This window comes from Monomorium pharaonis, chromosome 3, assembly GCF_013373865.1.
Source record: "Monomorium pharaonis isolate MP-MQ-018 chromosome 3, ASM1337386v2, whole genome shotgun sequence".
In the NCBI taxonomy this organism is placed as follows: Eukaryota; Metazoa; Arthropoda; class Insecta; order Hymenoptera; family Formicidae; genus Monomorium; species Monomorium pharaonis.
This window is the reverse complement of record NC_050469.1, coordinates 26,275,767-26,297,950: the sequence shown is the minus strand read 5'-3', so window position 1 is coordinate 26,297,950 and position 22,184 is coordinate 26,275,767. Positions and strand designations below refer to the sequence as shown.

General features: G+C 33.9%; 6 protein-coding genes across 18 annotated transcripts; 2 read left to right on the top strand and 4 right to left on the bottom strand.

The window, feature by feature from the left end:
* Positions 1 to 2,291: 2,291 nt before the first annotated feature.
* LOC105837180 (speckle targeted PIP5K1A-regulated poly(A) polymerase) lies at positions 2,292 to 5,735 on the bottom strand. 2 transcript variants are annotated; one of them, XM_012681741.3, is made up of 5 exons: positions 5,454 to 5,735; positions 4,732 to 4,835; positions 4,606 to 4,620; positions 4,240 to 4,548; positions 2,292 to 4,164 (listed from the first exon to the last, which is right to left on the bottom strand). In XM_012681741.3, the coding sequence occupies exons 1-5, from the start codon at positions 5,699 to 5,701 to the stop codon at positions 2,642 to 2,644; spliced, it is 2,199 nt and encodes a 732-aa protein (XP_012537195.2). In that variant the 5' UTR covers positions 5,702 to 5,735; the 3' UTR covers positions 2,292 to 2,641. The 2 variants fall into 2 exon arrangements, with proteins under 2 accessions (XP_012537195.2, XP_012537193.2); XM_012681739.3 differs by having other exon boundaries at positions 4,240 to 4,620.
* A 16-nt stretch (positions 5,736 to 5,751) lies between these two features.
* On the bottom strand, positions 5,752 to 7,535 carry LOC105837181 (tRNA 2'-phosphotransferase 1). Of its 4 annotated transcripts, none has more exons than XM_012681742.3 (2): positions 7,214 to 7,517; positions 5,752 to 6,427 (listed from the first exon to the last, which is right to left on the bottom strand). In XM_012681742.3, exons 1-2 carry the CDS (start codon positions 7,223 to 7,225, stop codon positions 5,834 to 5,836), a joined length of 606 nt encoding a protein of 201 aa, XP_012537196.1. In that variant the 5' UTR covers positions 7,226 to 7,517; the 3' UTR covers positions 5,752 to 5,833. The 4 variants fall into 4 exon arrangements, 1 of the variants encoding a protein (XP_012537196.1); XR_004962572.1 differs by having other exon boundaries at positions 6,310 to 6,427; positions 7,140 to 7,535; XR_003626055.2 differs by having other exon boundaries at positions 6,310 to 6,427; positions 7,380 to 7,532.
* A 1,462-nt stretch (positions 7,536 to 8,997) lies between these two features.
* On the top strand, positions 8,998 to 9,445 carry LOC105837179 (protein PET117 homolog, mitochondrial). The gene is made up of 2 exons (XM_012681738.2): positions 8,998 to 9,154; positions 9,226 to 9,445. Exons 1-2 carry the CDS (start codon positions 9,063 to 9,065, stop codon positions 9,365 to 9,367), a joined length of 234 nt encoding a protein of 77 aa, XP_012537192.1. The 5' UTR covers positions 8,998 to 9,062; the 3' UTR covers positions 9,368 to 9,445.
* On the top strand, positions 9,438 to 11,418 carry LOC105837178 (protein lin-52 homolog). 3 transcript variants are annotated; one of them, XM_012681737.3, is made up of 4 exons: positions 9,438 to 9,577; positions 10,449 to 10,526; positions 10,606 to 10,695; positions 10,765 to 11,418. In XM_012681737.3, the coding sequence occupies exons 1-4, from the start codon at positions 9,547 to 9,549 to the stop codon at positions 10,896 to 10,898; spliced, it is 333 nt and encodes a 110-aa protein (XP_012537191.1). In that variant the 5' UTR covers positions 9,438 to 9,546; the 3' UTR covers positions 10,899 to 11,418. The 3 variants fall into 3 exon arrangements, with proteins under 3 accessions (XP_012537191.1, XP_012537190.1, XP_028047562.1); XM_012681736.3 differs by having other exon boundaries at positions 10,600 to 10,695; XM_028191761.2 differs by having other exon boundaries at positions 10,588 to 10,695.
* Positions 10,960 to 13,345, bottom strand: LOC105837177 (chymotrypsin-like protease CTRL-1). Its single transcript, XM_028191755.2, has 7 exons — positions 12,640 to 13,345; positions 12,360 to 12,571; positions 11,931 to 12,039; positions 11,636 to 11,817; positions 11,447 to 11,545; positions 11,184 to 11,356; positions 10,960 to 11,101 (listed from the first exon to the last, which is right to left on the bottom strand). Exons 1-7 carry the CDS (start codon positions 12,828 to 12,830, stop codon positions 10,997 to 10,999), a joined length of 1,071 nt encoding a protein of 356 aa, XP_028047556.2. The 5' UTR covers positions 12,831 to 13,345; the 3' UTR covers positions 10,960 to 10,996.
* Positions 13,346 to 13,500: 155 nt separating this feature from the next.
* On the bottom strand, positions 13,501 to 20,795 carry LOC105837176 (PI-PLC X domain-containing protein 1). Of its 7 annotated transcripts, none has more exons than XM_036284747.1 (7): positions 20,575 to 20,795; positions 19,064 to 19,291; positions 18,513 to 18,767; positions 17,485 to 17,693; positions 16,958 to 17,162; positions 15,823 to 16,120; positions 13,501 to 14,114 (listed from the first exon to the last, which is right to left on the bottom strand). In XM_036284747.1, the coding sequence occupies exons 1-7, from the start codon at positions 20,600 to 20,602 to the stop codon at positions 13,871 to 13,873; spliced, it is 1,467 nt and encodes a 488-aa protein (XP_036140640.1). In that variant the 5' UTR covers positions 20,603 to 20,795; the 3' UTR covers positions 13,501 to 13,870. The 7 variants fall into 7 exon arrangements, with proteins under 7 accessions (XP_036140640.1, XP_012537184.1, XP_012537188.1 ...); XM_012681730.2 differs by having other exon boundaries at positions 19,064 to 19,288; XM_012681734.3 differs by having other exon boundaries at positions 20,534 to 20,690.
* Between the last annotated feature and the right edge of the window lie 1,389 nt (positions 20,796 to 22,184).

Sequence of the window (22,184 nt, the reverse complement as noted above, 5' to 3'; positions counted from 1 at the left end):
TGTTCCCTCACGTTCCAGTGCCGGTCGGACGCACTGTCGATTCCGTGCGTGTCTCGCGTTCAGAATTCATTGTGCGCAGGTACGGTGGTCTGTTGAGAATGCCGTCGCGCTAACAGACGACCCGCGAGGCATGTGAGATCGTATTCATTTGTAACGCGTGATATGCGTTTGTCTCTTTGGTTTCGAGTAAAATGTTCGTGTGCGTGTTCGAGCAAAGTGTTTCTCAAAGGGGATACGTTCGGTATCGCGAGTGCCAGTTAAGTGAAGTGAAGTGAAGCGCTACTAGTCGTCGTGCGAGCATACTAAATTCTCGAAACGAATTTGTCTCCGTTTGTTGTATCTCGGCGCGTAATTTTCATTCAAACGGTTTTCTCATCGCTTTCCTCGACCTGCGTTTCCATGAGGTTACGTGACGTCACGCCACTTTCGTGTCCTGCTGATTTTCGTTCCGGGCAAAGTTTTCGTGTGCGCGTATTTGCTCGAGGAGGGTACGCAATCCGTTCGGTAGAATGTCGATCGTGCCAATAATGAAACTTTAGTAGTCGCGCAATCATACAGAGTTACAAAACTCTAGGAGCGAATTGCTTTACTTCTGTTCAGTGTGCCTCGACGTGCTTTTCACGTATTTTTGCAAATGTAACGGTCGCGCCAAGTGAAATTCTCGCGTGCAGTTTACGTTTTACTCGTGTGTGATATATTATCCGTGATATTGGGAGTGCCGAATAAAATATCGGGCGATCGTTATTAATGTGCAGTTCGAGAATATAGCAGGATGATGACAGCAGAAAGCGGCATCCATGGAACGACTCGGTATTCCGGAAAAGGAATGTAGCAGTAGCAGCAGGAGCAGCGACAGCAATCGGTGAGTGAATTTTTATCAAATCAATTAATTGAATTTATATCATGTATATGTGGTATTGCACATTTATAGAATACGATTATGCACATTTGCATAAAACAGATTTAAAACATGAATGCATATAATTGTAAATTTTACGGGTATAGCATGAAACAAAACTAAATAAACGTGGACGTAGCATAGAAGAGATCCAAAAAGTCATACACATTACCTACGGGATTCATAGATATTTGACTACATAGTTCAATGTGCACATTTTGTGCACATAGAGGCGGATGGATGAAAACACGTAAAACGACGCGATGACCGCTCTCAGGTTCCTCTCTGGTATAATATATACCTGTATATACCAAGATTGTGTATAAGTTAATATTATTTTAAACAAAGTTAAAATTAAGAGCTTATAAAATATATTTCCGTTTTAAAAGTTACGTAAACAAACAACTAATTTAGTTGAAGTTATGTCAGAATTAAAAGTTAATTTTAAAAAGCATTATTTATATTAAATCAGAAAGTCATAATTTTTTAAAGTTACATTACTCTAACAATTATTATATAAAGCACCAATCATTGGTTCAGATCAAATAAACTTTAGCGCAAAACTGTACTAGGACGCAGCATGTATCTGGAAGCTCTATTATCTATTGGAAGTATTAAATATTTTATTTGTAAATCAAATTTATATGAAATAACAAAAAATATTTTTATGTAAAATGTATTTCTTACAGATAAATTTTTAACTTGGAAAAAACTTAAAGTTATTTTAACTATAACTAGTTAAAGTTAAAAAATAAAATTGACCAAGTTAATTATTCACTTTTTAACTTAATTACTTTAATGTTTAACTAGTTACTATCCAATTTTGGTATATACAATAATGCAGTATATTTTTTCATACATCTGAACATAAATGGAATGCAACCACGGTTCAAGAAAGTCAGACAGGAAATTCAACATTAAGTCTTTTAGTATTAAAATTTGATTTTTTATTCTTTGATATTTGAGAAAAATGATAGACACGAATATATATTGTGCTTGTAAAAACTTTCATTTATTCTATAATACGATTATTACTTACTGTACGAGATTACAGTTTGCAAATATCATAATATGGAAATGTTATAATATGAAATTTGATAAATAATATTAATAGTATATGAATATTGAAAACTGTATATGATATAGAAGCTATATCTAGTGAAAACGTATATCAAATGTAATCAAAATTAAATATATATGATAGATATATAAAATATATATTATATAGAGAGAAAAATGAGAAATACAAGATTAAAAATTAAAAATTAGAAACATAATTTTCCATTAAAAAATAAATCAAAGTATATTTAATAATAACTTATTGATTTTCAAGTTACTAATTTTTTAAAGTAATTTGAGGAAATGAAAAAATACCCATATATAAAATTACAAATTGTAATATAATTTTAAATTTACTTTTTGTAAAAAAACAATGCTGTTATTTTTCTAATTATTGTTCAATTTTTCTATTCTTCTAGACAACTCAAAGAAAACATGTGTATTTTATACATATTTATATTTGATTATGATATATGAACTTTTTTTACCAGCTATTATTCTTCACCTATGCTGACATATAAATTTCTGAAGACACTCTAAATTTATCTTCTAAATTAACAAAAACACTCTAGTCAAACAAACAAGTATGCTCAGAATTATATTACAGGATACATTAATTTTAATGTGTGATATAAACTGCTAATTTGGTCCATGCCAGAAAGCATACAATATACATTTTTATGATCATCCAGACTGTTGGTGACTATTGGCAATATATGTCAATTGATCGTACGTCTTTTTGAACTGCAGCATATGTAGCAATGTTTTGTTTATTATTTTTGGTATCCAACTGTTTACGAAACACTCAAATTGTCGAAAGATATGATTTTGACTATTTTCATCGTTCAGCATTATAATCACGGCTACAGGATCGTCCGATTTTTCTAACGTACATAAAAAATCTAACTTTATATTGTTTGCCTTATCATGCTCATTTAATTGCTCTACTACTTTATCCGACATGATCGCTTCTTTCTCAAGAAGACTTAACTGAAGATCCAAAAGAGTTCTATTATTTTTCTTTCTATTGTACCACACACATTTATTCCCTATGCAGCGAAACGTAATTTTTTGATGACTTCTAGTATGTACGTCAGACAGTACTTCAATTTTCTGCTGTTTCGCTTCTTGATCGAGGAGAACCTCGACTTGCAACTTAAAAATCAATTCAAAGATATCTCTTATAAGATTAAAAGTGACGAAATACCAATTATCCTTTGCATACTGCTTCTTATTAGGAATATCTGTACGTGTTTCGAAATCCTCTGGTAATCCAGCATCGACAAAACGACCAGCCCTGATTATATTTTTGAACTTCTTCTTTTTCTTCTTCATCTGCATCAATTGAGGAGGTATTGTACCAAATAACATGGTCAATAAATAATCATAGTTATTTGCGCTAGACGTTGCACAAATATCGGCACTAAACTTGCAACAATGTTGAAAGGTTATTATTGCACGATCCGACGTATTTGCGGCTGTATTCTGATTAAGCTCGATCGGATCCTGCAGACATACTGGCTTGTGAACCTCCAATTTCCTAGCACTATTATCCATAACATAACTTTTGTATCTAGCCATGTAATCAGGTAACTTATCTAACTGTGAGAAATCAGGTGTTGAATATACTTTTCCGTCCAATAAACACAATACACACGAGTTAAAATTGAATTCACCGTAAAAGGAAAAGAAATTATGGAGCAGTGTTGCAATATTATTGTTATTGGTAATAGGTGGTAACACGGTATATTCGTTAAAATTTATCTGCCACCCATTCATGATCTGTGGGGCACAAGTTCTCTGAAGATGTAGCAAAGGTGGAAGAAGACCGACTGATTCTTGTTGGAGATAAAAGATAATGAGTAATATTAATCCGTAACTGGAAATCCTTCCATTACCCGAGATCCCGAAATGCCTCGCCCAGTACTTGATGATCAGCATTAGTGGCCTTAAACGAGGATCACGTGATGCACAATAACGCAAGAAGTTACTCTTATAGATGCCTAGGCCATTTTTGAATGAAATATCGCAGGAAACATTAGTTGGTATATAACGGAACTTTATAATAGGTGTTTTCGCCTTAGGAATTGATATTATGTTGGAGAATACAGATTTCATACTGTACATAACTCTTCTCACTTTCTTAAAAATCACTGGCGTCCACACATGTGATGGAATATCCGGTTTGTGACAGATTGGTGGTAAACCTTAAACGGATTAAAGATGGTATTTAAACGTGCAATGATATTCACATATAATAGCAAAATTAGAAAGTCTCTTACCGATTCTACCGACGTACATGTAGATATCTAAATCGCTTTCTTTAAAACTCAATTGCGCTAATGTTGAACCAAACCTATAGGTTCTACATTCTGGGAAAACCGATCTAAATATTTCATCCAGATGAGTGCAAATGACATTATATCTTGTCGTCAATTCAAATTCAGTAAGTTGTACCGCATTTAAAAGTGCTGCTAACTGGTTGTCAAATGTCACTTCATTTTCAATAACATTTTTTATACGGTCATAACTTATTGGATCTTCTTCCTCTTCAGATTTATTCTCAGTTCTTTTTGGGGTATGGTTAGTATTTGGATCTTCTTCCTCTTCAGATTTATTCTCAGTTCTTTTTGGGGTATGGTTAGTATTTTTTTGTTGTGGTACTGTAAAACGATAAATGAGCAACATATGTAACATTATTTTCATAAGAAAAAAATAATGGGAAACAGTAATTGTATATATTGTTAAATCTAAACTAATTTTATAGTGCTCACTTTTGTCATGGTTGTAAGTTTCTCCATTTTTCTTCAGTCTTTTCAAACATAATTTTTCATTTGGCAACCAATTTGTCCTGCTCATTAAAATATCAACAGGTTTGCTGCAACAAAGAGCATAAATACAATATTTTATACAGTAATGCATATATTTGTTTCTAAAAGTACATATTTAAAGCAAGAATATTTATATTGCCTTTTATCTTAAATAACGATTATAATAAACACAAAATAAGACACAAAAATATTTATTTAAAAAACATTATAAAGAAAAAAAAAATTTAGTCTTTATTTTCTTAATATCTAATACTTGTAGAATTAAGGGGATGCTAAAGCTGTCCTGTTTTATCGATTATTTTGCTTATTTTCAATTCACTAATCTCTTAAATTGTATTTACAGAAACAGTTTTAGGATCCCCTTAACTCTAATTTTATTATAGAATTTATATTGGTTCTGTATTACTTTCATAAAGAAAAGAAAAAGCAGATGTTTACATTTTTTTAAGAGAAAAAAGAAAAATAATAAGCTCTATATATATAGTATAATATAGTATAGTATATATATAATAATAAATTATAATATATGTCTAATAAAAAAGTAATATTATATTTGTGATAATTTTTCTATCCATCCAAAAAAGTAAATCAATATATAAATACATACAACTAGATAGAAATTTATTTCCACATGTTGTACTCTCATAAATATTTATTGTAATTACCTATGAGTGTATTCAACCCAAAAGAAGTTTCGTCCATAATGTTGTTGTTTAATTGTTCCAAACTGACGAAGAAACTGTGCTAACTCATTTAGTGATATAGTTTTTGGTAAGGGTGCAACACAAAGTCTTCCTGGTAAGTAATGCTCCTCTTCCTGTGGCTTTTGTTCTGTTCTTACTTCTTGATGTTTTGAACTTGTAGCAATTTGTGTGTTTTTAGGTTTGACAGATTCATGTGGCTTAGAATTCATGATTCTACGTTATTAAAACAATTGTAATTTATTATACTGCGTTCTCTTTCTTTGTATCTCTAGCACAGTATCACTATTTCTTAATAACAATATACGTTATATGAAAACAGAAAGATAAAAAAATCACACTGTTTAACTAAAACTCAATGTTTGTCTTTCTCTAGTAATTGCTTTTAAAAAATATTTTATTTCAATGAAGCCTTTTGAATTTCCAGCACAAAGAACAACTCCATTTTCAGATTCAAAAAATATCAAGCCGTCTTCCTTTGCTTTGTCAAAATTAATATAAATGAAAAGTTCGGCGCTTCGACGTAAACCGTTGATAAAATTTAATCCCTTTGCAAAATGAATATGGTTTCTTTTCATACGTGACAGACCTTCAATTTTTATCTTTGGCCAGTACTTGAGATAAGTCCCATGAATTATATCAAAATTTATAAAATCAAGTATCTTCAAGCTCAGTTCACTGATTTCGGATATAGTATGACCTTGGTTTGCCTTGATCTCTAAAGTACCATCAACAGTTTCAAGAGTAAATCTTTGTTTGTTATTTTTCTGCACTACTTTCTTGATGTCATCAATAGTATACTTTTGCAGTGATTTATTTAACAGCTCATCAACAGCGATGAAACCATTTGGTTTAATATTTAAACCTTCCTTTATAGCTCCATGACGTAATAAATACGACAATCTTTTGCTGAGCGCAATATCGCTTTTACTTTGGTTCTAGAAACAATATTAATAACATTTATTAGAGATAATTAATTATACATTCAAATTAAATGGATTATTAAAAGAACTCAGAAAGAAATGCAAATGCCAGTTTTTAAGCTTTTTGTAAGTTGATATATTTTTTTAACATAAATTTAAAGTCCTACAGAAACTCCATAGAAAATAGTAGTAATGATATTATTACTATTAGAAAATTTAATAATATTATATTATTAATATTAATAATGCTAGTCTCTTAAAAGAGTATCTTCAATTATTTTATTCTTTTAACATCAATCATATTACATATATTTTTTTAATAACTTTGCTACTAATTTTTACTAATAATTTACTGTAATTATTACAAAAATAAAATGTTATCTTTCTTGAATAGGAGCACATAAATTACACTTTAAAATACATAAATTACAGTTATAAAACTAGAGAAGAAAGATAAAAAATGAGACAAAGATATAAAAGTATGCCATATTATATTATATTACTTTCAGAATAAGTATGGTTATTCTGTTAAATATTTGTTTACCCTAAGCTGGAAGCGAAAGTTAGAAAATTCTTTTCTAGGCATATCAATGACTGTTTTTATAAAAACAAAATAAAAGAATAAATAAAATGCATTTTTCAGACAAAGAAGCAAACTACACACTCATATAGAAAAATCTCCTTTCATATAACATATTTGATAATTATTGTTTATATGAAATCTTACATTACCACGTTAATATAAGCGATAAAATTGCATAAACTTCTCTTCTGCAAATTGTTACATCACAATTATCTAACCTCTGAAAACATTAAATTGGTGTAGCACGTAACTCTTCCTCAAATCAAACTAACCACAATCTTTCTCGACTTAATTTGAAGACATATGTTTCAACACTTATGATTTTTTAACGGCACAAAACGTAATTAATATGACAGTTAATATCATGACAATAATCGACGATACCTGTTAAAGCTGTTAATATGTTTTAGCCGCGGAATAAATTATGATCTACGCTCTACGCAGTCTGCAGTTGAAAGCTCGAAGCGCCTATAAATTCGTCCTTTTGTTGATAGGTATACTGCCCATACTGCCCCATGGCAGCCGGAATCTCGGAAAAGTAATGGAGAGGGGGTTAGCCAATCAGAATCAGTTTATTGTCTATTTTATATTTACAAAAATATCTTATTATAATTTCTTTTAATGAAATACGTATCTTACACAAAATTATAATTACAGTAAATTAATTTACCACTGATATGTTTTTACTCATGGTGAAAAAGATTTTCGAAAATATTGTTAAATGAAATGAAAAGTTAACCTCGTAAATCAATCTTTGTTGTGTTTTTTGAACGTGAACGTACTTATTAACTGCCTACTAAGAGAAACGCGCGAAATTTCTGATTGGCTGATTCCTTCTCTATTACTTTTCCGAGATTCCGTTTTCCGGATTCCGGCTGCCATGGGATAGCACCCTAAAGTCCGTATCAGACTAAGGCTGCGTTCGGAAACATCACCTGAGTGCTCTCGGGTATCATTCTATCCTTGTTGTTCGTTCTATGTGAGACAAAGATAGAATGATACCCGAGAGCACTCGAGTGACATTTCCGAACGCAGCCTAACGATTGGGGTTGAGATTGGATTGAAATCTAACCAATCAGAGTAGGTAAATTAAACAAAAGTTTTAAAAACTTTGTTCTGATTCGTCAAATTTCAATCCAATCTCAATCTCAATCGTTAGTTTGATTCAGGCTTAACCAATTATATTCGATTATTCTTCTCATATTCGATTATAATTGGTCAATTTCTTATGGTATAAGGCTTACTACACCTATTGTAGATCCGGCCTAAGGCCGCTTTCACATGCGACGTAACTTGCGTAAGGCCAGATCTACAATAGATGTAGTAAGTCTTAAGTCCTAAGGAATTAACCAATTATATTAGTTTATTCTTCTCACATTCAATTATAATTGGTCAGTTTCTTATAGCATAAGGCTTACTACACCTATTGCAGATCCGGGCTTAGCCCGGTTTTAAGCTGTAAAAAAATAATCAATCACAGTTGATTATTTTTATAAAAATCGACTGTGATTGGTCAATTTTTTACGGCTCTTTATTGTAATCTTTATTGTAAACTAAGGGCTATTCTCTAGTTAATGTAATAGGTTTTAAACCGTTTTTTATGGCGTTTTCGATCGGTGCTGGATTAATCCGTTTCGGTTTGTTTTTTCTCTAGAACTGGCCAATCACAGTTATTCTCTTGTTCAGAAAAATGGCTATGATTGGTCTTATGACGTTATTAATCGCTCCCGGAGCGATTAACCCAGGCCGATCGAAAACGCTATTAGGCTTTTTTTTATTATATTCAATTATTTTCTAATTATATTTGATTATTTTTCTTACATTTAACCGTGATTAGTCAATTTTTTTATAGTTTGAGACTTATTATCCTATTTAACTTCTTTTTTTTCAATTTTATTTTTATTGATATTTTGTAATTCGAATAAAAAGACAAAAGTTATCCAAACTATAGGTTGAGGACAGTCGAATAACGCGCGCGCGCGTACGAGAATCGATAATAATCGACTGTCCCGTCGTGCCTCACGCGAGCAACTTCGCGACGATAACTGTGCGCTGTTCCATCAGAGAATGTCGAGTGCGTCTAAAATCACTTTCGGTATATGTTGCATGTCGTCCGTCGGAATAATAAGCTACGTACATTACAAACAGGCCTACGACAGGTAGATAGATACCGTGTTGCACGACATTTCAATGTTCTCGACGGCTAACGTTCCGTTGCAAATCGTTTTAGGAAGCAGCTGCACCTCGGTGTGATACGTGACATTGAACGACGTGAGCGCCGAAAGGCAGAAAATGTCTACATTCTGCAGCAGCAGGCCGAATTAGCCAAGGAACTGCGTAGACGGACGACATTACAAGAAAACGACACGTAACGATTGATACGCGTGATAGTTAGTCTTGTTATTCGAGGATTTCTATAAGGAATAAAGGGGAGTAACGTGTACGAAGTATCCCGCTCGGTTTTTTACTCCATTTTGTACGCGCGTCGAGTATTCGTTAAAGCGTCCTCCTGGAACACTTGAGTAGATTTTATAGCTTTCACGCGATCGTTATGGCCACCGACGAAGCAGTGGATCAACCAGGTGAGTTTGATGTCGCAAGCAGAACAAAAAAACACAAGAATTTGTCAATTTCGGAGTGTACTTTTGCTCTTGCTCATATACATATATTGGGTTACAATTGCATACTGAATATAATAAATTAAATATATTATACATATAAATAAACTTTTCTAAACCACTTTATCTTATTCTTTTGTAATCAATATTTTTTAAATGTTTATTATTTTAATATTATATTGGTCATTACACACTGATAGTTTTTAAGAAAAGAAAATGTCAAAGGTGTATCTTGTGATACAGATCTGTAGTTTGTTAACTTGTGAGTAGTTTCTTGTAAAATATTTATATAAATTTATATTTAATATTTGCTTAAAAAACTAAGGAGAAATGAAAAAAATAAATCCAGATTTTTAATGAAATTTTTGTAACAAAAATTATTAAACTTTATTTTTTTGCTACTGAAATAAAAAGTAACTCCAAGCGACTATAACTTCCCAGATTGAGATAGTATTGATATTATTGTATATGGTATTATAAATGGTAAAAAAGATATGCAAACAACAATACAGATACTTATCGAGTTAAAGAATTCCATTACTGAATTATGGTCATAAATTTTTATTATTTAAAATATTAAATATATTTTATTTTCTGTCTATATCCATTAGTCAATTTTTTTGCTTTATGTAATGAAATATTTAAATTTATATGAAATGCTCAAATTCTATCATGTATAATTGTATAAGATATTATATGAATCAATCTCTTTGTGATTTTTATTTTATTAGATTAAAACTGCACAATTCTTATACAAATATATAGAAGCTAAGTCCCATAATATTAGAATAATCAAATATAATAAAAGTTAAAATGGTTGATTCTTGTTTTATAGATTTGTCTTGCATAGAGGAGAGTCTTATGAGTTTTGAGAAATTGGATAGAGCATCTCCTGATCTATGGCCTGAACAGAGTGAGTACATGTTTTAAAGTTCATTTATAAGTTATGTATACACAATACATCATATATGTAGCGAGCAATGAAGTTCCAGGTGTACATGAGTTTGTTGCTCAAAATTCACCGCAGACAGAACCATGTTTTTGGGCTGCGATGTCGCAGGATGACATAAGCCATGTGCATCGTGAGTTGATATGCATTAATATATAATTCTTCATCCTGTTGCTAAATACCGTAAACTATTTTCTTGCAGAGCTGGGTAATTTATCAATGACCGGGCTTATCTCGGAAGTGAAAAGACTGCACGATTTAGCTTATCAGCTGGGTCTAGAAGAGGCTAAGGAAATGACACGCGGCAAATATTTGAATATATTTAAACATAAATAACTTATTTTAGATTTGCAAAAAAATAAAACTCGTGAAAATCCAATATTATAATCGGTATTTAAAAAAACGTTTTGAGACGTTTTTATATTTTTGCAACCTTATGAATTTTCTAAGATCCACCTTGTGTATCTCTGAACATTTACAAATGCAGATGGAAAAATGGTGCTTGAGTCGCAACTAGACCCATATGATAGGATTCCAACCTGATTAAAAAAAAAAGTGTAAAACATAAATATGTGAACTACATCTGTAGTATATATGTAAATATTTATGTTGATAACATACCAAGAAATAAGTGTCCGCATATTTGTATAACAGAGGACTACCACTGTAACCTGAGCAAGGTTCACAGTTTCCTTTGGCGCATAATTCGACAGATAGAGCTTGGCTTAAATAGTCCGAGCACTGCTGCTTAGGTACGAGTTCTAGTTGTAATGACTGTTGCGTCAGTGGTTGCGCTGGATTACAGGGTTACAGCACTTGAACGTTACATAAACACAGCTTACAGTTTTATGCTTTACGATAGTTTGTTCTATTAATACGAATACCTTTTTGACCTGATAATTTTCCCCAGCCGACAACAGTGCATGTACTTCCTAGGCTGACGTATCTGTCTTCCGGTATAAAGCAGATTGGTTGAGCTGTGGCTGAAGAAGACCGGATATATTGCTATTTCATTGGGGCTGTGTGACCGTCACAGTTTCTTCAACACTTATATACTTAAGAATTGTACATACCTGTAAAATCGATAGCCTTCTTCAAGCGAAGTAAGGCGATATTGCTGGATAAACTTGCGGCGTCGTAGCCCGGATGTTTTACTACATACGATATGTCGTGGCTACTGGTATTGTGTCCGCAAAATAAATTATTGCAATCTGGATTCGACTCTGTATTATATTCACCAATAAGCACAGAGCATCTAAATAACGAACAAAGGCGTATCATAATTAATGCATGCTACAATTTAATGCTACAATCGAAAATCTGAGCAACGATCATTCGTTATATTTTATTTTCGACTGCTATACGTACAATTTGTATCTGTCCGATTTCGCGAGTGCGCATGTAGCTGTAGTCAATACAGAACGCTCATTAACAATCACGCCATTGCACGAGTATTTGATCTCACCCGTTATTGTATCTGAAAAGGAATTCTTGCTAACAGTCTGAAAACGCATGTCTTATATAATAAAAGAAGTATAGCTAACTTTCTCTCTCTCGTCCTTCGAATAAACAAAATTGTATATAATTTGCTATATACATGATGCCGCAGAAATTTTTCGCCTTGCATTTTTATTAATAAATTTAAAACTATCAATACTTACAATAAAAAATCAACGGTTTTTTTAGCGTTACAGTAGTTTTTAATGTTACACAATTGGCAATTTTTCTGAGACATCTGTGTATTACGCAACTGCTGTATAATATACAAGCACTTCTATATACGTGCAAAGTACTTGCTTATGAAACCGATCCTTGCGATAAAAGGATACGATCCTAAAGTGTCTACATTGTTCTGAACAATACTCTTTCCGCATTGAAAATTTGAAGGTAATTGCGTTGGATACGTGTCCAAATTTTTATCTAAATATATCGGCCGTTCGGCATAACTGTCGATGCTGCAGCAAATTTTTATGCGTGTTCGATCGTACCCGCACACAGCCTGTCGTAATCTACATTTGAAAGATCCACGTGTATAAATGTGTCATTTCAACGTAAATAATAATAATGACTACATTACCTGTGAGCAGAAAGTGCGTTTTGATCCATCAGGGATACAACCGCCGAGCATTGCTCAATGAACGCGCACTTCTGATCACTGGGACAAGAAAGAGAATTATTTTGGCACGTATCGTACTGATACCAGGGATACCCGCACAACTCCGAAGTTACGATCGGCAGTAAAACCAATAGCAACAGGCAGTAGCACATTTTCCTGATATAAATGCAAACGAGATAGTCGCTCTTTTGACGGAGATAAAAATACGCTAAATTTCGTTAAGTGGAGATCTCGATGTCGCCACTCGACTTCGAGAAGCGAAATCTCATAAAATGCAAATTCCTTTTCTTATGAAAGGAATCTGTAAGGCTGATCGACTTCTTAAAGAGATTATTATCGTTCTCTCTTAGACGCTCTTTCTGATGTTTATTGCGTTTTCCAAGATGTGATGGATTAATGCAGATAGATCTCGTAGTCTGTTTCGCGTTCGCGACCAACATCGTCTGCACCGGATGATGAACTGATTTCGTTGCATCGCGCACCTGTATGCGACAATTTCGTTTCTCTCGGTTACCTTGACTAGAGCATTATTCGCACATCCGGCGGAACTGTGATGATCACACGTATTCGTATTATACGATTAATGCGCAAATTGCGTTACGCAGACCTAGATTATCTGAATTTCTTGAGAAGGCAACAAAAGGTTTTTGTAATTGCTTCCTTAGTGTAAGCTTAAAATACTTAAATTAGCTAATTAAATAGTTTACCTATTTTTTATTAAACACTGCGATGAATTCGCACATCGCAGTAACATTATTTAATGAATTTAAATTAAAAGAATATTTCTACGAAATTAAAAGATAAAGTGAAAATCACTTGTGAGACATTTACATTTTTTTTTATTAGACATTGTCTAATTGCATCGCTCACCTTGTGTATAAAATTTATTAATATTCATACAACACGTAACTGTTGATAAAATTATAGAAGCAAAATAATAAATTATTAAGTACTATTTTGTATAAAAATTGTTTTGCATATTACAAGGCCTGTTCTCAGTCACTACACTGCTGCACTGATGCAATAAGTTAGAATACGACAAATATATTTTTTTCTCATTCTAACTTATTGCACCAGTATAGCGAGCAGTGCAGCGACCAAGAACAGACCTATAGATTAATGGTGCATTTAGTGAACTTCAGTTTGTACGTTTCTTCAATTCCCGCGTGAATAGAATATAGAGAAGGGGTTTTCAACAATGTGAATTTCGTCTTTCGTTCCATTCGATCGCGGTTTCGATGATGCCGGACGAACGGACAAAGTCGACGGCAACGATATTGGCAGTATTTTGCCACTTGCTGTTATACCAATTTGTAACATTGATATTAACTTTGTCCGCCATTTGACGGATACTTCCAAGTCGATTTAAGATTACGTCCCATGTATTGGGCGTTAATTCTGCCATTGCCGATCTTGGTGTTATATTAAGCAGCGAGCTGAAAACGAGAAGCGCCAGATTGGCGTAATTAGGTCTTATTCTCTTTAGCTGAACCTCTTGCGCAGTTCATCTTTTTTCTTTTTCACTCTAATGGGAAAAGAAAAGCAGGAAAAATGAATCGTGCTAGAAGTTCAGTTAAAAGGAACTGGCCTATTATAGTTTGCATTATAATATCCTTGTTCTGTATATAGAGTAAAATTGAAGACTTTTTTTATTTAATACAGTTCTGTTAGTTGAAATCAGCATAATCTTTATCGATCCAGCTATTATTAACCAAGTAGCTCGTGTACACACAGAAAACATTCTAGAAAAACGATTACTTAATTTTTTTCTAGTAAGTAATGGTTATCATTAACGAAGAATTATATATTTTCTTGATAATTGTTTTACAATATATTGTGTATACTCGACACAAAAAAATTTATCATATATTTGAAAAAATACTCTTTCGAAAAATATTCTAAATTGTTTTAAAGAAAAGTCAGAGTAATAAGCAAATCAAATTTTTGTTTTAATTTAACTCTTTGTTGTCATACCTTTGTCACATAATAATTGTCACATTGGATTCAGTGAACCTTGTATGAAATTTATTTGTACGTAATATGAAAAAGTATCAAAGATATTATTACAAAAAAATTTAATACTTCGAGATTTGGAGAATGTATTCTAATTATTTACATAGTAAAATTTTATTATTTAAATAATAAAAAATTGATAAAAGTGAAAAGTTGAGAAATTTCTTATTTTTTTATCGCAAAAGTCATAACTTTTTAATTTTTAATATTTTAAACTAAAAATTTATCAGATTACTTATGAAATTTGGTATTTCAAGTAAAAAATAGTCCTTGAATCCTTGTTCCAAAAAATAAGATCCGGGTGTATGGTCTCTTTCGATAACTTTCAACGGTTGCTCAAACTAAACCTAGCTGTGAAATAGTTTTAAGCCAAAAGGATACTTCAATCTCTCAAGAGATGGCTTCATAAGTATTATATTCTCTTTACATTTTCTAACTTCCACGAAAGATATCTTTCGTGGAAGTTAGAAAATGATTAAGTATATATATACTTTATCAAAGAGAAAGTTCGCTGGACTCTATGTAACATGAAGGGTTAATATTCTTGACTGAAGTATTAAATTTTACAAGGATAAAATATATTTTGAATAGATTTGACGTTTATAATGAACTTCCTTTATACAAGTGTAATATTGGACACTACATTAAAAAACACTGCTGTTTATTATTTTTAATACTTAAAATAAGTAATAATTACTGGCCAATTTAATACTGTCTAATATTACATTTTTACAAGGATTGTGACAGATTTGCATATAGAAACTTAAAAAAGAAATAATTAGAATAAGTATATTTACTTAAATATTTTTCTGCGTGCACACAAAAGTTTATTTTAAATAAATATTACATGCGTTTCAGGTAAATGACGAGTGTCTTTTAAAACTATTATTAAGATATTCTTTGCAAAGATAACTATTATTTAAAGGAAGAAAACTAATATTGATACTAAAAGAAGAAAAATTGAGTAGTTGCTTTTGTTAGAATGAGAATATAATTTTTCTATGTGTACACACCGAGACAATGACCACGTCTATGGTTTAGCGAAAGTGCTTGTAAAATCAAGAATAGGTGGATAACAGAATAATTTTGAATAAGACGACTTTATGTTAGCTTTGTATGTGTTTTACATACCCGGCGAAATTTTCCGTTTCGATGCGATTCAGATAATTGAACAAGTCTTCAATAGTCCTGACGTTTCCCCATTGATGTATCACGCAGGGCCATAAGCTCCTGTAATCCCCGATGACTTCGTTGTGATCATAACCGATGATAAGTCTTTTCCCGGTTGACCAAATCCTATCCATCGTACTGATCCATCCGTAAACCGGATCCGCACCTACTGGGTACCACCTCGGCAGATAGTACCCAGCGAATTGTTCCTCTAGAAATCCAACGAACTCACGATGTACCCCCATATTTTTTCCAAAACCTAGCAACACACCAGCATATACTTTTACATAAAATCTAAAATATTACTTATAAGTTTCTTTGTTATTTATAAGTGAGTTACATAATTTTGTTAATGTTACTATTATTATTAATTGAAAAAAAAAGACAAATTACGCTATTGTTTGTTTTATTCCTGCGTATTCTACTACAATAGTCGTAATCAATTATTCGAATAATACGTAATCAATACGAGTGCCAAAAATTGTTTTTATAATGTCTATTTCCATCAATGTAGATTAACTTTGATTTCGATTTAATTACTTTTTATCTTCTTTTAGTTCTAAGAATTAGAAAAACAAAAAGTAAATTCAATTGAGATCAGAGTTCGTTGTAGCTAGTAGCATAATTTATTAATGCGATATTGGATCAATATTGTGCTGCATTTAAATTAAGAATACATTGGGCTAATACTGTGCCAATGAACTTGCCAATATTACTAGGATATTGCAGTTAATTTACATTAATGAAAACGGACATGAGATGATAAGCAAGATATCTTAGAGTTTGATCCAATATATACCATAAATGTGAATAGTTCTTATAATTAAATAATTCTTCGTATTTCGCTTCGTATTTTAATTGTTACATTCTACGTTAAATTTCTAAATTGATCTTTACCTATTTAAATCAATGATTTTATTTGTTGTGAGAGTGTCGTGATTCGACAATAATATGAGGGCATAATATTTCTCCGTAAAAAAAAAAAATTATTACAAAGTATTAAAAAAATTAAAAGCATTAAAAAATGTGTGTGTATGGCTGTACTATTTTTGTCCAGCCAAAAACTATCGGGTTATTTAATGCTAAAATATATTACCAACTGGAAATTCTTGGACGTCAAAAATTACGATCTCGTTTGTGTTGTCGAGGAAAGTCTTCACTTGGTTCACGACAGTCTGCATGGGAACAGACTTGAACACTCCGTGATTCGCCCACCATACTGAATTGGTGTTGGGATAGTGTCCGACTCTGATGTCGAGATATCGGACCCCGTAGATCAGTTGCGCGAGTACGTCCACATCCTGCAGTTTAATTATCCTAACGATTACCAGCAATGGTTATTCCATATTTAATTCGCATCCGATCTTCGTAAACTCTTTTTAATCGTTCGAACATTTTTTTTTGCCAATTTTACTTGAGCGTGATCTTGTTATTTGACTCGAGAAAAAATTTATATTGAAATTTATATCGATCGAAAGAATGCCATAGAAATGGAGGTTTTTTTAGCCATTCCAACTTCCGATTTGAAATCAGTGTTGTACCGCAGTGAGATTAATTTGCGATTTACCTGGTTTTTATTCACGCAAATATTTAATTCTTTGTACTAATAATTCTGGAATTTACCTGCGTTATCACGTATCTCTCGACGATATTCTCGGAGTTCGCTCGTTCATGTATCGCGTATGACGCGGAATCGTGCGTACCAGGCAGGAATACCCTTCTCAATGGCAATGGTCCTAAGATGGTTCTTCTCTCCTCCATCCAGCGAGGCTGCGTTTGCAGACAATTTGTCAGTCTTACCGTGCCATTTCTCAGCCAAGCGACATGATACTCTATTAAAGCGAAATTCCGTTTTAAGCTTGGATTCACGTAATCCATTAAAGATATTGCGAGGTAAAAGCAATGGCCCGAGTAGTCTTTGGATTGTTCTTCGTCGAAATTATAAGATGAAATATTTTCTGTACGCTATAGTAAAATATATTATAATTTTCTTAAAATACGGTTAAAAATCGGTTTTAAGATTTTTGTTGAAACTTTGATAAAAGTAATAAAATTTCTTCTTTTACATGTCAAAACTTTGAGGTTTTCGAGTACTGTAAGTACAAAGTTTACAAGTTTTAGTTTTCTTAAATTCATTATATATTCTAAAATCTTGGTTTCATTAATTTATCAACAAAATATATTTTTAGGACACAAAGTTTGTAATGATCACATATAATCTGGATCAGAATACAAACTATAAATTTTACCGAACAGTCGCTTAATTAAAAAAAAATTGGCACTTAATTGTCAATATTATCGTGGTCTTTCTGTGGCATTAGCTTAAAAAAAAATTCAAACATAAAATATAAAAACGATAGCGATTATTGTTATATTCGCTTTTTACTAGAAAAAGAATGCATTCGCATTATTGCTCTCCTTACAGATAAGAACTGATACTGTATAAGATTTATAACATTATTTAGATTTTTACGATTGATAATGTTAACCGTAAAAATGCAACTGATAATATTGGTTGAAAAAAGTGCAAGTGTGACGCTACATCGTTACAAACAACAAATGCATTACTTCTCAACTATTGTACATATGCTTAATTAGCAGCCTATATCGGAATTATGTAACTGCGATGTATATATACAACGCGTACGTACGTAAGCACTGCTGATGGAACGTGAGATTCGAGGTGGGAACGAACGTGGCCTGCAGTCCGGTCCTCTTGATGCCACTCGGCGCGTTTGGTATCAGGGTATAAATTGGCTCGAGGCCGTTTGTGGGCTCGCCCGTGTAAAGAGCGATCGTATCGCCCGGTCGATACCTGGCGTGATTCCAATAAATCTCGATCTCCCGTATCATTCGAATGGACATTATGGGCGAGATAATCAGGCCGACGTGCGCGCGTTGGAAATCTAAAAGGAGGAAACAGGTGTTTCGGTGCAGAGGCACTCACGGTGAATTGCCTCGCGCAATAATCTCAATGACAATAATTCTTGTTGAAAACCGGAGCGGTTGTTTCGCTGCGAAACGAGGACGCGCACTGATTGCGTAAGCCACAAGAAAACAGATCGAGAAAAACGCTAAACGCGACATTCGTAAAGCGGCATAAAATATGATAATTCAATCAAAAAGTTTATGTTACATTTGTCACTGACGTTTGCACAGTAGCGTTTTAACGCGCTGCTGCTAGTGTGATCATAAAACTCACCGTCTCCCGTCTCTGGACCACAAAATCTCGCAGTCGACATGCAGTCGACGATCGTTAACCAAGGGAAAAGGGCGGAAACGATTGTAAGTAACTTCATCTTCGTGCACGAGTTAACGCGCGAGGACCGTAGTAAATAAAATCTAAACGCCTCTTCGAGCCGTTGACATTCTTCTCGCTGTCCCCTCAATCGTTTCAATTCTTTCCACGAAGCCAACTGGCTACAAACTGCTGCAAAAGACGTCAATCTTCATCTTCGGTCTAACTCGGTTTCTCGTGCAACTCTCTCACGAGTTTAAGAAATTTTATCACCGTCAAGAAACTTATGGCACATTCACAAGTACAACAGCCGTTTTATGAACAAGAAATGCACTACGTGCATAATACGTCAATATGTTTATAATATAGCGAGAATAATATAGCGAGCTGAATCTGGTTCACATGAATTAAAAGTATAATGTTTATCAAAATGCTTTTCTTCGTGGAAGATAAATCATTCGATTTTATGATTGGGAAAGACTCTTATTTAGAAAACAATTTAATCAATCATATTGTTATATAAATCCCTGTCATGTAACTTTGAAAAGCAGAAACTGCAATTTAAAAAATTACGAAAGTTGTACTTCGGACCGCGAGATTGTGCGGCTTATCCTACAGCGGTATAAGTTGCAAAAAAGTTTTACATGAAATGATTAAATATGATATTTACAATGATAATTATATAAAATAACGAAAGCGTATTTACTGACACACTCGTACGCCAGCTTGCGTTACAACAATCGGGGAAAAGACAGTCGCGTGAGTCTTCTCGCGGTTCGACGCGCTGGTACCTCTCTCCGTTGATAGATCGCAACTGATCGTAAACGTCGTACGCGTGTAACCAAGTCAAGTTGTGCAAGTTCAAGAACGTGGCGAACGCGATGACGACAGAATCGCGTCGAGGCACATAGCTGCCAAGGAAAATGATTCGCGCGTTGATTACGAATGCCGACTGTTTATCTCCATTCTGTCGCGCGATGCCAATTATGCCAATCACTTTGTTTTCACTCTTCTTTACGACATCGTAAACATGTCTCTGATACCTTACGTCGCTCCTGAGGACGAAATCCGTGCGCATGTGCTTCGTAAATCTTGCTTAACATCTATCACACTTCTAACGATGACTCGTCCAGTTCGAGGATAATTTTTTTTTTATGTCCTCACGCGAGTTGAAGAAATCAAAGTTATGAAATAAGGAAGCTCGAAGAAGAGGACGCCCCCCCCCCCACCCTGAAGTTATCTTTTAATCTTGCTCTACCTACGCAACACGATTGATCCCGATTGGGATCCCCGTTGGATCCCCCTCCCCTCCTTCTGCCCAGGAAATTAACGCGATGACGTTTCTGCATACTGCCAAGTCGACGATAGGGGAGGGGAGATGAGAGGAAGGGAGGGGAGAGGAGAGGAGGGACCAGAAGAAGAGAGATCTCTTACCACGAATTTATTACGAAGAAAGAAATTTCGACTCAGCTGACCTCGCGGTGCTGAATCATCCTCGATCATCCTGTTTCCTTTCGTTCTCTCGGCATCGGAGTATAGTGTAGTCGCGTTTAGTCGTAACCGTGATAATCGGCGACGGACGCGTAAAAAAAAAAAAGATGCTGACTCGCAACGTTACCGCGCCGATGCGTGAAACTATGCGATTCGGTATCACGCGAACTTCAGCGGCGGCGGCGGCGGCGGCGACGACGACGACGGCGGCTGTGGCGGCAGCAGTGGCGACGGCGACGACGGCGGCGGCGGCGGTGGCGATGGCGGCGATGGTAGAGCTCTCCGCCACGCACGGTTTTTGCCTGCGTGGCACACACAGCAAAAATGCTTTTCTCGGAAGCGGGCAGCACGATGTACAAGCGGGGTGAATATTGTAGCGGTAGTATAATTAAAGGCCTCTAACAAAGAAAGAGAGAAAGAGAGGCAGGAGGGAATGAAGGGTGGGAGAGGGGGAGGAGAGCCCCCGTCGGGAGGGATGACCGCTGATGTCAAAGGATTTCTTGACTCTCTTGAAAAGAAGAAACGTAAGGAAGACACACGAAAAGAAGAAAGGGGGAGTAAGGGGGGATAGAAAAACGAAGGAAAGAAAAAGAGGGGGAGAGACGAAAAAAGACATTGTAGAATGGAAAGAAAGAAGTAAGAAAGGGAGACAAGAAAAAGGCACGAAAGGGAAGAAGGGGAAAACGAATTGCTGTCTATTTGCGACAGAAAGCTACGTGAGCTGTAATCTTATATTGTTCTACTTTCTATAGCGAACATATATTTTATACTATATACTTGCTATTATTAAAGTACGCTGAGAACACAGCTGTGTCGTGTTGCTGAAAAAAATAACTTTTACGACTTTAATTTAACGCAGGAGGAAATAACCCTCTATTTCTTGGTCAAAGACTTATCTTCTCCTACTTTATGTTGTTCACATATCGGGATCTAGTTTCATCTATTATTATTTATAATTTAATGCGCCTCTCCTTTATTTTTCGAATTAATATGTATGACGAATAAAACTTCTCGAATCGAATGTGACGGGAAATAGCTCGATCTTTGAATAAGAATGAACAATAAATTTTAAACCTTTCCAAGGCGCCATGTATAATAACAATTGCTCATTGCATTCAGAACGTTATCGGTTTACGATATAATAATGGTTCGAAATACACGCGATACATCACATATAGTAGCTTTTCCATCGAGTGAGTTACCGGTATGCGAGAGCCATTAAACGAAAAGTGTTAAACAGACCTTGGAACGTATGCCGACCGTAAATTTAACGCTAATGAGAATACAAGAGAATTTACGTTTCCTATACTCGTGTGAATTATCTTCAAACATTGACTAATTTATAAGCTGTACACTGTACTGAAAGCATTCAATAACGGATTCTTTAGGTGATCTTCTCTTAGGGAAAACTATCTCCTTTCATCATTTATCATTATCAATTTTTTGCATCGCATGTCTTTGTGATATCATTATATAAAAAATTAAAATTTTCTTAAGGTAAACCATAAAAATATAAATTTTTTTAACTACTTTTTAAATTTTAGTCCGCGGAAACGTCATCTTATTCAATCACAACTTGTAAATTGATTGCTAA